Below are 17,040 nucleotides of genomic sequence, written 5' to 3' on the forward strand. Positions count from 1 at the left end.
AAAAAAAAAAAAAAAAATTCTATATATGTCCATCAGCTCAAAACTTGCTAGTTTTGTTATCCAAATTTTCTACAGTTTTATAACTTTTTGTCTGTTTCACCTATCAAATACCAAGAGAGATGTGTAAACTCTCCCAATTCTGATTTTGGTTTGTATATTTATCCTTGTAATTTTGTCCATACCCACTTTACATATTTTTAATCCATCTTCATAAACTATACAAGTCCAGAAGTGTTACATATTCCTGATGGATTACTCCTATTACCATTATATAACAACTCTTTTATCAGTAATACTGAATTTCTCTTTACAAATATTTTGTTTTATGTTAATATAGATGCATAAGATTTGCTTAGTATTTGCTGGCATATATTTTTTTATTTTTCATTCATTTTACAAAAGAAGGGTCAAAAAACTACCTTTTATTTTGTTTTTGTTGAGACAGGGTCTCTCTGTGTTGCCTGGGCTGGTCTTGAACTTCTGGCTTCAAGCAATCCTCCTTCCCCGGCCTCCCAAAGTGCTGGGATTACAGGCATTAGTCACTATGCCCAGCCTGTTTTTTCTCCTTATTGCTATGGTTGGTAGCCATCTGTGTATAACATTAAGAAGACCCTTTACAATCTGACCCCACCATACTCTTTTTATTTCCCATTCTTCTGTGCCCCAATAGGAGTGAGCTTTATCTCCTTTCCCGTTGCCCTATTATCCAGTCTCCATTGTTTCTTATGTTTTCTGATCATGTCACTAACTTTTATTACATTTATATTCACTGCATATTCTTGGCCTGGAAGACACCTCTGTACCCACATCAAATGTTACCACTTGACAAAGTATTCTTGATACCTCAACCTTGTGTAGAATTATCTTCCTCCATTGATGCTTTATACTTCCTTTAGAGCATTTACCACACTGTGCTTTAGAATATAATGAGTTGTCTAATTCATTCTCTTTCCTCACTAGATTGTAAGCCCTTTAATGATATGGCCATGTCTTATTTAATTAAGGTGTTTTGATGATTATCTAAGACAAGAAATACACAAACATACACACACACACATACACACTTTTCAGTTACTCAGCTTAACTATCTACTTTGTGTGTAGCAATACCATACTCATTTCTGTGAGGAAATATAAAAATATATTATGTTCCATGAATATAACATACCTTCAAATAATATATATTTTACTTGGAAAAAAGACATTGATGCAGTAAATTCGTAGGCATTGTACAAATGTCATGAAATTCATACCACTCACTAACAAGCTACATAGATTATATACCATGTGTATATATTTTTGTTTACTTGTTCATTGCTATTGTATCATTTCTCCATTTATTATATGGATATGTGTAAATTTGTTAGGTTTTTCTACCCATTTGATACACATCAATTATTTGTATATAAAAATCAGGAAATATCCTTATAAGCTATAAAACTTTTGTATTTAGGTAATAAACTGAATAGAATTTAGCTTAATATATTTTCTAAGAGTAATTTCACTTATAAATTTATAGTGCTAACTTTTTGAGATACTGTCTTTGTTTCTAGTTAGCTTACTTCTTTAAGTGTAGTAGTAATAGTGCTGCTGTAGTTTAATTTACTTTAAAAAAACTTTTAATAGTATTAAAAATTAATTCCATTTGTAGTTTGGTTTTATCCAATTGTGATAATCTCTTAAGAAACATGGAATTAATGATGTAGTGTTTATGTTTTTCTGGAGAATGAAAAATACAGGTTAGATTTTTACATTTTGGTATGTTGTACAGATATGTAAAGTGTAAATATAATGTTCTGTATTCTTTCCTTATGCTCTAATATAATTAATTTGTTTCTAGATGCTGGCATCACCATCTACATCAGGTCAGCTGTCTCAGTTTGGGGCAAGTTTATACGGGCAACAAAGTAAGAATTTTGTATTCATTTTGGGATAATTTGTTTAAAGAGAAAAATAAGTACTAAATAAAGAACAACTAATGCTGCCCTTGTGGGTTTATTATGAGATTTAAAAGGAAAGATACTTAATTTTCAGAGTTTTCTTTATTTTACTTACATAGCAAAACCTCATCATTTCAGGCCTTACTAGTTCTAAATTTGTTATTACTTGGATATAGCATAGATTGAAATTTATTTCAACACCTTTTGTATCTGTATGTTCTTTTGCAATATTTTTGGAGAAGAATTTGCTAAACAAACTAAAAGCAGACATTCTCTGTGTTTTCAATTAAAGTAAGTTAAAAGATTATTTTTGTTTGATTGGTTGGGTAGATTTTGTGTGTGCGTGTGTGTATATATATGTGTATGTGTTTTGACCTGTTTATTAATGTAAGTCCATTACTCAATACCAGTTTGTGAGATGTTCTTTGTTTAGCAAATATTTCTTCTTTTGCTTTGGCTCAGTCTGGGTATGGAATGTAGATTTTTGACTCGTAGTTCAATGCTTTTTCCATTATAAAAGATTCTTTTTTTGAAGTATTGTAATACTTTTAAAGCGCTTAACACAGTGCCTAGCGCATAGTAAGTGCTCAATAAATGTTAGCTATTATTATCATATAAAATATGTATAAAATTCTAAGTTATAAAATATATTCATATTTTTAAAATTAATTTTCCAAACTGTTACATTTTAATTATATGTTATCATATCTTTTATGTCAGAGATCTGTTGATCTCTCATTTCTATTAGTATCATTTCTATTAATGGAAGGAGGGAGTTAAAAGTGTTATAATGTCCCATCAAAGATTATAGGATAATTGAGTAACTGGAGGAGACATATGATGACTATCTTAATCAGCTTCAAAGAAAAATCAGTTATTTGATTTGGAACTCTTGCCCAGCGTAATGAAAAGCAAAGTTTTGACAGGATAGTTTGTCATACCACTTCACCCTTCAAATTGATTCTGAAATTTAGTGGGAGGATGAAACTTATTTTGTATGTAAGCATAGTTTCCATCTGCTATTTTCTGTCTATCTTTTGTGGCTTTCCTCTTTTGATATGGAATACAATTTTCTTAATATAGAATTAGTAAAATTTATTAATTTCTTTTATATATCAGCAGTTTTCCTCTAGATGTATTTTGAAAGCTTATTACATAAAAAATATTTATCCATCTATGTTTATCCTAGTTGTTGAGGGAATATTATCAGCTAGTAATTTATTCTAATTAGCCTGTGTTTTATCATGGTTTTTACCCATCTGATAATCCTTATCATGGAAATAGCTAGCTACTTTAAAGCTACCTCTTATTTTTATAGAACAACTGCAAAGAACTTATCTTTTTAAAGCCCGCAGTTTATCAAAGCAGAAAGTAGATATGAAATGGAGAAAAATATTTGAGAAACTTAAGGTTATTTTGTAAAGGAGAATGGCAATGATTATAATCAGCTAACTGGACATTAAAAAATCTGATCTAATTTTTTTAACTTGGAAATGTGAAATTGTAACTAGGCTAAAATATGGAATGGGTTAGGTTTGAAATACAGTTATATGTTTGGTATGATAGACATTTATTGACTTCTCAATTTGTATAAATCATTGTGTTTATTGTTAAGGACATACAAAGATTAATATAAGCAAAAGTATTTTAAGGTACTTACTAGTTTTAAAAGAAGCCATGTATGACAGACATTTCCTGTTGGTGTTCAGTATATTAAATGGCTATATTCCTATAACATTGGTGAAGCAACATAAACCCTTTTAAACTTACATTTTAAGCATTAGCCTACAGAAAAATTGAACCTTAAACAAACTGGAACTGAAATGTTTTAGGTCAGGGTGTAATTATTCTTTTACAGAGTATAAATCTAGAAGCTACAACTAGTGGAAAAAGACAGAGCCTGGGTTGCCAGTCTCTGCTAGGGTAGACCTGACGGGGCCAAATAGGTCATTTAGCTGGTAGGCAGTCTTAATGAATACCTTGTCAGACAGGGGAATACAAGCTATCATGTGGGGCTTGAGGGTTAAAATTTTAATAGTTTAAGTCAGAATGGTAAAATTTGAGGGACTGACTTTAATGAAAGAGAGATAAGGAATTAGTAGGTGAGAGTAGATTAGAAATATTATTATTATGGCAATTTATTGTAATTTGCACATTAGGGTTGATACAATTAAAAGTTCTTTTTCCTCCCAAGTGCATGGAGAACCACTATTAACTCTGTATTCGGATTGGCAAAGTTCAGTAGGAATTTGGGCCATTAAAAGTTGAGGTCTGGCTGGGCACAGTGGTTCACACCTGTAATCCTAGCTGAGGCTGAAGAGGCTGAGGCAGGGGGATCACTTGAGGCCGGGAACTTGAGACCAGCCTGGGCAGCATAGCAAGACCCTGTCTCTACAAAAATTTTTTTTTAAAATTAGCCAGGTGTGGTGGTGTGCACCGGTAGTCCCAGCTACTTGGGAGGCTGAAGTGGGAGTATTCCTTGAGCCCAGGAGTTTGAGGTTACAGTGAGGTATGATTGTGCCGTGCCATGCCACTCCAGCCTGGGCAACAGAGTGAGACCCTGTCTCTTATTTAAAAAAAAAAAGGTGAGGTCTATCTGTTGTGTGTTCTTGATGGTTAGAAAGGTTAGAGTTAGAAGAGGTGGAGAAGGAAGAGTGCCCTCTCCAGAACTAAGACACACTGAGATTAAACAAGGAAAGAAATTCCTCTTGGAATGGATATAGAACTGCATAAACCTACAGTTTGCTAGATTTAGATAGAAGTGATTGTGTAGCATGTGAGGTTCCCAGAAAATGCAGGACTAGGGGCTTGTATGATCTCAGGTTCTAGTATAGTATGGTTAAATCCAAATATGTAAATAACTTTTTATCTAAGAGTTCATGTGAATACTTTACACCAAATGATAACTATAGAAACCAGTGAATGTACTCTTTGTGTTCGAGTTGCATGATCTCTACTTGTTGTCTTTGAGTGTATGCCTAAGATTTTAGATACACTAAGTCCTTGCTTAACGTCATCAATAGGTTTTTGGAAACTGCAACTTTAAGCAGAACTATGTATAACAAAACCAATTTTTTGTTCACATCAACCTTGTAATGAAATGGTGTTGAACAAAATTGTTTGAGGAGCTTCTGTATATCGTTTTGCTTAAAATCACAGTTTCAAAAACCTATCGACAACATTAAGTGAGGACACCTTATAGGTTTAGAGAACTCGTGGGTTCCCTGAAGTGGTCTACGAGGTTGGAATGAACAGGGAGCCAAGAATTAAGTTCTCCTGGATAGTCAGTGCATTGAAATTAAGTGGTGGTAGAGTTGGAGTAACCTTTTCATAATTACCAATAGGAATTAGAGTCTTGTATGATTGGAGAAAAAGGAAATTACCATTTACTGAGTGCTTCCTATGTGCATGTTCTCTTACGAGCACATGGGTTAACTAGCTGTCTGGATGAATCCGTTATATACATTTGTATCTGAATACTCAAAGGACTTAGGCTCTAGTTGGAGGGGAAATAAATCTTTCTGGGATCTGGACTACTGGCTTGGGAACAGGGGCACAGTCTCATGCTTCCAACAGACAGTTCTTTGGCCTCCTGTTTTACAAACACCTATGTGAAAGCTACTTGCTTCATGGAGAACCAGAGCATGGATGGGGTGGTTCAAAGTGATGCTGTTGACTAAGTAAATAGGCAGATGACGTTTTAATTGCTTTAGGAAATTGTAGGGCCATTTAACAGATACTGAATACTTAGTGCTGAGTGCTTCGGGATTTCTTGCTCTGAAGAAGCACATGCTATAGCTGGGGAGGGTAAGAGACATTTATATGTAAAATACTAAGTAACAGCTGATGATGCTAAGTAACAGCTGATGATGCTAATACATAGATGAAAATCCATCATGCTTCGAAATGAAAAACGCAGTAAACTACAGTGGTACAGAAAAACTTCAAAAAGGAGGTAGGAATTGTGGGTGACAGATACTTATTGTGTGCCTACCATATGTATTATGCCGTGCTAGATACTGCAGTGTTGTGGTAGAAGAGATCATTTTCTTTTATGCCATCTCACTACAGTGTACCTGCTGCTATGGTGGTGTTGCATTTGTTCATTGCATGTCTTCATTGCTTTTGTATCCTCAGTACTCTGCACCTGACATTCAATAAATGTCGTCGAATGCATGTTGAACAGATACGATCCTTACATATAATCTGGTAGGATAGGAACACAAATAATTTTACTACAAAGTAGAGTAAGAAATTCAGTTTTCTGAATATGTCAAAAGTAGGAATAATCACCTATCTTGGAGAATGATCAGAAAAAGATTCACAGCTGAAGTCTCATTTGAGATTGGCATTGAAGAGACTGCGAGTAACATTTTCTTTAGCAGTGGGAACAACATCCACAGCATGGGGTAGATTTGAGAGTTCCCTACTTTATCAAAGCAAGGGGGATGTCTGTTAGGCTTTTAAATTGATTTCAGCCAAGAAGATAATCTTCATGTCTCTGTGGGCTGTATCTCAAGATCTTTGCTACTTGCCAAGTTCAAAAACAAAGCTATAGCATAGTTTTCCCCGCAGAACATCTATTTTCTGGTGAAAGCCATCACTTCATTAGAGTATATTATTTTATCTTCACCTTTAGTACCACCTCTTGACTTTCTTACCATAGACATATTTCACCAGAAAAAAACAACAACTAATATTTATTGAATATTGAGTATTTATTGTGTAAGATGGCATTTTAAATACTTTATATGAATTAACTCATTTAATCTTCACAACAATTCCATGAGAGATTAAGGAGCTTGCCCAAGATTATACAGATAGTAAGTAGAGCCAGGATAACATTACCATGTCAACATGAGTTGAAAACAGCAGTGTCTTTGAAACCTGGATGGTATGACTCTAAGGGCCATTTGCACATATCAGAAACTATCAGAGTTAAATCCACAGACACCAAGAATCTTTTCAACTAATACATTGTGATAGAATTTATTCACCATGTATTTACTGAGTGCCTACCACAAGTGAGGTATTATTCCAAGATACAGGTAAGAATATGGAAAATAGCAAGGTTCCTGCTTTCATAGAGCTTACTTTTTAATGGAGGAAGACAGAATAAACATACAAGCAATAAATAAATCATATAATTCTGGTAGTAAGTATCATAAAATTTAAGTCAGGTTAGTAAGATGAGTGGATGGGATTAGTGTTTTACATGGAGCAGGCAAAGAGGCTATCTCTGAGAGGTAATATTTGAATGGAAACCTGGATGTTGACGGGGAGTCTTTGGAAAGATCTAGGGGAGAGCTTTTCAAGTACAGGCAAGAGTAAGCACAGAAATTCTAAGTCACCAGAATGTTAGAATGAACTCAGTGTGCTAAAGGATGACTGAGAAGCCCAGTGTAACGAATAAAGAAGAGTTTAAGATTAATGAAGTAGCAGATGTCACATTATGGAAAGTCTGCTTGTAAAGATTCAGTAAAGTATTAGGATTTATTCTAAGTTTAATGGGAAAGATTTTAAGATATAGTTTCATTTTTATAAGGTAACTTTGCTGTATAGAAAATGGACTGGATGAGGGAGAAATGAGTGGTGAGAAAAACACACACACACACACACACACACACACACACACACACACCCCACTACTGTAGTAGTCCAGGCAAGAAAATAGAGTGATTTGGACTAGTGGTAGAGGTTTTGAGAAATGGTCAGATTTGGGATATTTTGGAGATAAAGTTAATATGACTTGATGATGTGGGATGTGAAAGAGAGGGATCAAGGGTGATTTTTAAGGTTTGAGACCTGCTTTATTTTGTGAATGAGTGCTACTAATCTATAACAGAAATTTAGCTTGAGTATACAGTATACTTGGGAGGGCCGCACATCTGTTCCACAGGTAAAGATTCTGTGTAGCTCCTATAAAGACCCAGTCAGATGCTGTCTGGGATTCTCAACTGGTTCTAACTCAGTAGCAACTTCTCATAGTTGGTAGATGTTGAAGCCACTTGGCTCCATCCATGTTTCTTGTCTCATATATCCTTTGCACCTAAGAAGGCAGATCCACTCCTCCTCCAGGTATATAACTTGTCCTCATTTTCATACATCTTGTCATTCTCTCAGACTGAACTGTGTAACATTTAAACCCACCTGACTCCCTACCACTACCATATCAAATACCTGGCTAAATCTCATACATTATTTAATTCATATATTACCTCCTGTCTCCTCCAGGAAACCTTTTCTGATCCCAAACTCTTTCTATTCCTAAGGCTGAGTGAGTGGTTTCTTCTCCATGCACTCAGACACATGATATATACTGCTTATAAACACCTTGAGCATAGCACTTATTTGTTTATTTTTAAATAGTCTTTTGTATCTCTGTAGAACAAGAGAAGGGAAAGTATTCTTGGTGGGAATTATATTAATAGTAAAGGTGCAGGGGCAGATTTGGGGAGGGGAATAGGGAAAGAAGGAAACAGATTATAAATCAAATATATAGTATATAAACAGTAAAATGTCAATTATGGTTAGAAAATAGCATTTGGGTCCTGACAGAATTTTAAAGACTAAACTGTGACCCTAAAAACACCTGGGGAGTTTTTAAAATCTCACTGCCCTTAAATTGCCCCAAATCACAATTTCTGGAAATGAGACCCAGACATTAAAGTTTCCTAGATGATGTAAAAGTTAGCAACTACCATAAAAAGTAGAAAGTGATACCGGTTGCAAAAGGGCATTTAAACAGGAGTCAAGAAATTAGATTATTATCTTTTTGCTTCATTACTTGTGGTCTTGGGCAAGTCACTTAATGTTTGGTTTTGAATTCATGTGTAACCCAGTTAGATGAACTCTGGAGTCTTTTCTATTCCTAAAATCCTTTGAATTTAATGAAGGAAATTGTGTAAGGAAATAAATTACAGGGAAGATTAACCAGCTAAGTATAAAACAGGTTGTAGATAAAAAGACATTGAAACATTTAGCATGATTGTTCTTTTTTAGTGTGGGCATTATGATGAGTTCCTAGTGGAAGTTGGCTGCTTTGGGAATGGAAAAGGGGACACTTTAAGCCTTCTTGCGTTAGTTAGAAATTCCCCTGCCTTCAATAAAGATTTTTAGGGGACTTCATTTAAGTATGAGTATTCAGAGATTTGGTTGCTGTGATTTTATTTATTTCATATAACATGTATTGTTTATCTCTAGCAAAAGATTAAAGAAAGGATGGCACATCTTACGATAAGTATTTTAGGGATGTGCTTTTAATCAGTTTGTGCAGTGGAAATAATTCATGGAATAATTTCTTAGATCATATTCTTTGGGGATTCTAAAAAATGAACTGTAAAGAATTTGTTTTATTTGACTGTACAGCGCCCTGCCAAGTAAGAGGTAGGAATCTATTTAGAATATGTCCGTATAGTCTTCCTACTATCGTACTATTCTTTATTATCAGTTGTCAAATTAAAAGAAATTTTGATTCAGAATTATAGCTTTTTCAAATATGTTTTGTTTGTTCTTTTATTCCTTGTCTGTAAAAAAGGGGATGATAAATACTTTCTCTATAGGATTGTTATAAGAAGAAAATAAGATGAAGTAGCATAGTGCTTGGCTGATAGGTGTTCAATAAATTTTAATTCTACTGTCCTTTTCGTAACCTGCTCATAGGCAAGCTCATTTATACGTATATGTATTTTCACCTGTTTTATGCCAAAAAATTCTTTGAATTCTTTCCTTTTTTTCTTTTCTTCTTTTTCTTCTTTTTAGTTTATATGTCTTATTCTTGGCATAATATTTTGGAAATGATTTTCTATGATTGTTTCTAATTATATTAGTTAAAAGATTAAGTATTTTCTTCTCCTAACCCTATTTAGTTGTATTTGACTCAAGCAGCTCAAATTTTATGACTTAGTTAGTATATTTAGTTTCCTAAAAATTAACATTTGTGTGTTCCTATTCAGGTGCTATTAATTTCTTATGTTTTAAATTCAGTTTTTAAATTAAAATAACTTGATTTTTAAGTATTCAAGAATTAATGATCCAATTTGAAATGATGAACTTCTCTTGTTTTTGATCTTTTCATAGCTAGTTCAACAAAATGAAACTTAGCTTTTTGAATGTATTAGCTGTTTTTATGAAGAAGATAATTTTGAAGGCTAAAATTAAACATAAATGTTTTCTTTATACTGTCTTCCTCCACTTTTAGCATGATGAATTAATTCAAGTATGCCAATCCCTAATTGACTAAATAGACTTACCCATTCCTGTTTCCTTCTCCAAAATTATTTTCACTAATGTTCAGATAGTCTCCAAACTCAAATATTTCTGAAATTATGTATTTTTATGACACAGCATAGAATAATATGTATATGGGGAGTTGAAATGGTCAAATCTTACTGAGTTTTTGTAGGGCTTATTGATTATTACAAAGAGGCTAAGCAGTACTATATTTTTAGAAGTGTATGTTTGTTTATAGTGATGAATGTGTAGAGAGGGTGAAAAGGAAAGGAAAAGGAAAATTACAAGAAAGAAAACTGACAGGTATAAAGATGAGAGAGAAAGAAAATGGAGGGAAGAGTGCAAGAAATGGAGATTCAGAAAAAAGTTTGAAGAGAAGGAAACATTCAAAAGAGAGAAAGGAGGAGAAAAAATAGATAAGAGGTGTTGCAATTCAGTAAGCACTCACAATGGTGCTAATCAAGAGTTGCATTGGGCTTCTATAAGTCCTGCCCTTAATGAACAATAGGAGTTCAGAGATGTAAATTCTAGTCTTGGTTCTTTGTATCACCTTGGCAAAGTCAGTTAACTTATCTGAGAAAACTGGTGTGTTTGAGGAAAAAAACTGATTTCTTCTGAAAAAGTCTAAAATCGGCTGATTTTTAGTCTCTTCTTCCTTATTTTGTCTTAGATTCAAAGAAAGTGGCTGCAGCTAGTGGCATTCTCATGGTATCAAAACTTACCTAGTAACTAGACATATGTACAATGATTAAACCAACATATAATCTAGGGCAGTTCCCTTCAGGTGTCTTAAGGAAATGCAGAATCAAGCTTGGGTCTTCATGGAACATGAATGAAGCACGTACACATAGAATATATTAGCTATATTGAATTGGATTCATTGGCTTTATTCAGTTGAGAGGCAAAGTTAGGCTACCGGTTGAGTTCTGAGGCTGCTGTATTCCAGATACATATCAGTGAAATATTTGTGATTCATTGCTATCCCTAGGTTAGAAAGTTATGCCATAAGAGAAAAATTCCTAGCCCTAAAGTCATCTACTTACTGATTACCTCTCCTTCTATCTTACTGCTTTTATTTAACCTGCAGTTTAGAATAAGCTTGGTTGACATATGTGCCATTCCTCACCAGAGTAGGAACAAAAAGCGCCAAAAAACATGGGTCAGGAAGATGGAGGAAAGGAGGCAAGGAGGCATTCGTGGACAGATATAATGACAACATAAATGACTGCTGTACATCTTTACTTTGAGGGATAAAAGGGGAAAAAATAGATCATTAGCCATCTATCCATAATAATTATTCTGGATTATTAAGAAAATAATTCACATTTCATATTATCTGAATAAAAAGGAAGTATGTCATACATTTTTGAAATAAGTTTATCCAAATTGGTTAATTTTTTAATGTTTTGTATCTGAATGGTAAACCCTCAGTAGTCTTAAAAAAATATACCTACTAGCACATGTCCATCCCCATATCTGGCTCTGGGAGCACTATCTAAATACAAGGTCATTATATTTTGAAATCTTTTTAAATGTTTGAAAATTTTGTCTGTTATAGCTATATCAGATTGAGTTTTTTAATAGTTGCTGGCATTTTATGTTGGGTTTGTAAAAATTGTAATGTTGAGAATTATCTATAAATAGTACAGAGACTTTTTCTAAAATGCATTTTAAAAGGACAATATAAAAATTAAAGCTACTTCAGCAAAGTGGGGTTAAATGTCTTTCTGTGTACATCCAGTTGTAAATTAAAACATAAAGACACAAGATTGCAAAATTTCTTAAAGGCATATTTTACATCCAAATACGTATATACAAATATTCCTTTAAGAAAATTTAAAGCAATATCTATTCATAATATTGTAACATCTTATTTGTTACACTCATTGACAGTTTATTATAAGATAGAAATATGAGAAAACAAATATGAAAGCAATATCCATTTATAATTTTAAATTTCGGAATAGAACATTTTTGTTAAAATCGGAGTCCATTTGGAGTGAATTGAATATATCCATTTAAAATTTGCATATTATGTTAGGTCATTTAAAAATGTTTTAAATTGCCAACTCCAGAAGATGGATAACAATTTCATTCCTGATGGCAATGAATTTCCTTCTTCTGAATTTTTTTATTAGGTGCACTAGGCCTTCCAATGAGGGGGATGAGCAACAATACCCCTCAGTTAAATCGCAGCTTATCACAAGGCACTCAGTTACCGAGCCACGTCACGCCAACAACAGGGGTACCAACAATGTCACTTCACACGCCTCCATCTCCAAGCAGGTATTTATTGATGGACCAGAATATTTTTCAAAATGTATCTTTGTAGAGTAAACAAGCTTTTAGTTTTTTAATAAGGTAATTAATTATTTGATTTTCTGGTTCAGTGCCTTTCATTGAAGAAAAAAATACCTATGCTCCTTTTATGTCAGTACAAATTGATAAGTATAGTGCAAGATGTTTTTATCCTGCAGCTAGCATACTTGTTGTCAGTGGGTGGATATCAAGGGTTAATCACTTCCTGGGGAGCTTTTTCAAAAATCACCTCTCTTCCTCCAAGGAAGATGTGCAGTTTAAAATTCTTCCCCAGATAATTGTGCTCTCATTGCTCCCTCACCACACATCCATTGCTCTAGTGAGCATAAAGTAAAACAGATGACATAGACTATGCATATTAGTGTGAAGAGTACAGAATGACATGCATTTGGAATGCAATTATTCTAAATATATGTGTGAAATAACATTTGGATTTTGTCATAGTCACACCAATAGTTCTCTCATCTTAGATGTCACATTATATTAGTTCCACTATAATTTGCCCTTTGTTTACTTTGGTTTTTCTTTTCAAAGAGCTAGAATGACTAGACAAAATAATGATTAATAAAAATTAGCAATGCAATTTGAAAGTATATTTGACATTGTAGGGTTGGACCATTGGATTATTTATAGAGAATTTTAATGAGTGATTGTAGAGAGCTTATTTAGTATAATGGACTTCTTTTTCAGGGGTATTTTGCCTATGAATCCTAGGAATATGATGAACCACTCCCAGGTTGGTCAGGGCATTGGAATTCCTAGCAGAACAAATAGCATGAGCAGTTCAGGGTTAGGTAGCCCCAACAGAAGCTCGCCAAGCATAATATGTATGCCAAAGCAGCAGCCTTCTCGACAGCCTTTTACTGTGAACAGGTAAGATGTTTATTGATACTGTGTATAATTGTCTTTCTGGGTGTCCTCATATTTGCCTTTTCATTTTCAATGCTTTGTTCTTGAGATGTGGCTTCTCTTTCATAAGTGTGTTTCATCATGTATTTGTGACCAAAGATTCTGTTACGTGTCATAACTTTAACCTTCCAAAACTAAAGTTATGTTCTTTTAGTTTGATTTTAGAAAGCACATTAAAACTTTTTGTTGTGGTAGTGGTACTGTTAGAAAAGGATTGTTCTTGGGTTGCCACCAAATTTTGGGTGATATGTCCTTCCTTTATTAAATGAGGTAGGTTACCTGAGTAGTAAGAGTTCCAGGCTTATGAATAGGACTGGAGACATGTTTGATTATTACCACCTTGCTTTAGTTATACTTTGGTTGAGAAGTTGTACTTCTCAACTAAGGTTCAGTTTTGTGCTTTGGAGACTTACTAACCAAAGACTTTTTAAAACGTCATCTAGAGTATTTGAAAGCAATATCACGTCTAGGAATTTAAAACACAAAGATGGGCTTTGTGCTTTTTTGCTTCTTTTTGCACTGTCCATTGCACATACTATGCAAATAATAGAAAGAGTTAGTCATTTTGTTAGGATTTTCAAGGCGTTTGGCTAATTTATATGAAAGTTGTGTCTAAAATATAAGACTTTCTTGCAAAAATAGCATTTAAGCTTGATGTATGTATTTTTATATATATATAAAATGAGGAAGTATAAAGGAGAAAAAGGACCTTGAACTAGTTGTTATCGTCATACTCATTTAATTCACTGTCTTCTATCTAGTACTTATAAAATCTGAATTAAAATAGGTTGTTAGCACATTTCCTATTTAATCTTCATCCCATAGCTCCAATTCTTGCTTTTATTTCAATTTATATATTTCTTGTATAATTTTACTGCTCTTTTAATTTTTAAAAAAGTTATTTGTGAAAGATTATGAAAATCCTCATCTCTTTGATAGCTTCTTAACTGTATACTACTTTTTGGACTTTATCACATCTTTCACATTCTTGTAATTTTGTTCATTGAATGTATATTTACATTTTTGCCTTTCCACATTTTAATTGTTTTTAAAATATATTTTACTTATAAATTGTCAATGAAATATGGATGTCTAAAACCCTGCTTATTTCTACTAGTGATAAGTTGTATTTATTATAAAATGTTTTCATCTCTGAGCACTTACTCCATGTTTGATGTTACCTGTAGCTTCAGCAATTCTGACATGCTATTAAAAATTTCCATTGACTTTTCTACTCTTCTCTAGAGTATTGTTTCATCAGCTGCATAGTTTATCAAAAAATTGTTTTGCCATAGTTAGTTTTACAGATTTAGGTAAAACCCACAAAACCCTCTCATCTTCAAACCCTACCCGTAACACTAATACACTAAAATGTCTTTAACAGAGATTATTTGATGTTAAAGATACATAGTTTTGTTGTAGAATCTGAATTCCTTTTGACATGCTTAATTATTTGTCCTTACTCTATGTTCAGCCTTATGTTCTGTTTTTTCTTCCCATGCTTGGGCTTGTGCAAAAAAGGGAGGCATTTTTATCTACTGACAGAATACCAAATGTGTATTAATTCAAAATTGGGGGCACTACAGAGAGATTTTTTTTTTCTTTTAAGTAGATGAAAGGTAAACTATATTTAGATAAGAATGATGTGTTTTAGAACACTGAATTCAATTAAAGAATAACACCATTTAATTTAATTTAGGTCAGCTAAACATTTATTGAGTGCCTATTGTGTCTTCCTAAACACTAAAGGACAGAAGATTTAAAAGAGGAAGCTGACATGGACACTATCTATAAGGAGTTTATATTCTAGGTGGGAAAAACAGACACCGTATATGAGAGAAGATCTATCATGAAAAATAATAGCAAGCTTTACTAATAAGGGAAGAAAAACAAGTATTTAGGAAGAATAGCCTTAACAGTAACCTGGGTATTTTTGAGGTTAGGTACTTCTGGTATGCAGTAAGCAGGCTCTCCAGCTACACAAAATGGTGTACCCTTAATCTGTTTTCCTCAAGGTTCATATGTAAATTCTTTGATTTTTGTTTTTTAACTAATCTGTTTAAGGTGTTTGGTTCTCATTTATTCATGGAAGGACTTTAGAGAAGTTTTTAAGTAAAAATAAAGATTAAACTCAGAAGAATAATATTAGTATTGGTTTTGAAACATGTTGTTGTTTTATGAGAGGAGACCAAAAGTATACACTTCTTTTGTTTTTCTTCATCTGAAAGTTAGTGTTCTTACTGTATATCTAAAATTATTTTCTATGTACCCAGTATGTCTGGATTTGGAATGAACAGGAATCAGGCATTTGGAATGAATAACTCCTTATCAAGTAACATTTTTAATGGAACAGGTAAGCTTATTCTGGAGATAGTACCCTATAAAAAATAAGGTAGATTTCTGACATAAAAAGCAATTCAGCATACTGGTCTTTAACTATTATATAATTTTTTTATGTTAAATGGAAGAATTAAATTTAGCGAGAAATCAACAGGAAATACAGTTTAATTCAGTGAACAGTTGAGATATTTAATTTTTTTTTTTTTTTTTTTTACTTGGCATGGTAACATCATAGTTGATTTGTGTTATAATGTCAGGATTATTTCTTTAACACCTAGAGAGAGCGTAAACATTAACTTATCTTGTATTTAGGCCTTGGGATCTTTTTTGCTTCAAAGCTTTTCCTATCCTCAGCCTTGTCACTGTGAGAACTATAGTTTAGACTAGGTTGGGTGGTATGACATTCTGGCTGTAGAGACCAAGATTGAAGAGAACCTTTAAAATTACATGGAGTATTTACCATTTTTTCTTAATAGTTTTAATAATACTGATTTTGGCATTTAACCTTAATGTGTTTTTGATCCATATACATGTATAAAATTTAAAATTTTCTAGTAGCCATATTCAAAAGGTAAAAAAAGTGAAGTTTATTTAAGTAATATATTTTATTTAGACCAACATATCTAAAATATTATCATCTCAAAACATAAAAATTATTGATGAGATAGTCTACATTCTTTTTTACATAGTAAGTCTTTGAAATTCAGTAAGTATTTTACACTTAAAGCACATCTCAATTTGGACTAACCACACTTGAAGCGATCAATGGCCACAAGTGTCCTAGAAGGCAAACTGGCAGTGACTGTTGTATACCTACAGGACAGGCTCCGGGGAATAGTACTATCTGTTAAAAGTAGCTCCAATTGACAGAACAAAACCTGAAGGTGTCTAATATGTCTCGATGGGGAATGAAGAACGTCTTGTGGGAAGAGCAAATATTTGGTTTATTATTATGCATGTTATGAATAACTTGCAATTATTGAGGGCCTACATGCTGTAGGCATTTTGCAAGGAGGTGAGTTACACTCAACTATCTCTTAGTTCTCCCTAGAAGCAGAGCCTGATCCAAGGATTGAGTGCAGACAATTTATTGGTGAGGTGCAGGGACACTGGTAGAAGTACACAAAGGTGACAGAAAGAACAGAAGGCAGCCAATAAAAGGTGTATTATCGAGCCTGCTGCTGTAGTGGGTGTCTGAAGATTAATCCAGGGAAGATGCTCTGGGATATAAGGTAAGTAACTTGCCTCCAAATTATCCTAGAAAAGGGGGTGAAGATGCTGGGATATGTATACTCTTAACA

The 17,040-nt window shown here is 33.3% G+C and overlaps 1 protein-coding gene across 7 annotated transcripts in view; it reads left to right on the plus strand.

Annotated features, from left to right (window-relative positions):
- CNOT2 (CCR4-NOT transcription complex, subunit 2) overlaps window positions 1-17,040 on the plus strand; it is a 104,053-nt gene that overhangs the window by 66,707 nt on the left and 20,306 nt on the right. For 4 of the 7 annotated variants that reach the window (XR_001137382.1, XM_012642055.1, XM_012642056.1 and 1 more), the window contains 4 exons: window positions 1,840-1,906; window positions 12,310-12,457; window positions 13,181-13,363; window positions 15,673-15,752. Coding sequence is in view for 6 of the 7 variants with exons in the window: in XM_012642055.1 (XP_012497509.1) it covers window positions 1,840-1,906; window positions 12,310-12,457; window positions 13,181-13,363; window positions 15,673-15,752 (478 nt within the window). In the remaining variant the exon portion in view is untranslated. The remainder of the gene's footprint in view (window positions 1-1,839; window positions 1,907-12,309; window positions 12,458-13,180; window positions 13,364-15,672; window positions 15,753-17,040) is intronic. The other 3 variants (XM_012642058.1, XM_012642057.1, XM_012642059.1) reach the window with 2 other exon arrangements.

This window comes from Propithecus coquereli, unplaced genomic scaffold (assembly GCF_000956105.1).
Source record: "Propithecus coquereli isolate 6110/MARCELLA unplaced genomic scaffold, Pcoq_1.0 Scaffold172, whole genome shotgun sequence".
In the NCBI taxonomy this organism is placed as follows: domain Eukaryota; kingdom Metazoa; phylum Chordata; class Mammalia; order Primates; family Indriidae; genus Propithecus; species Propithecus coquereli.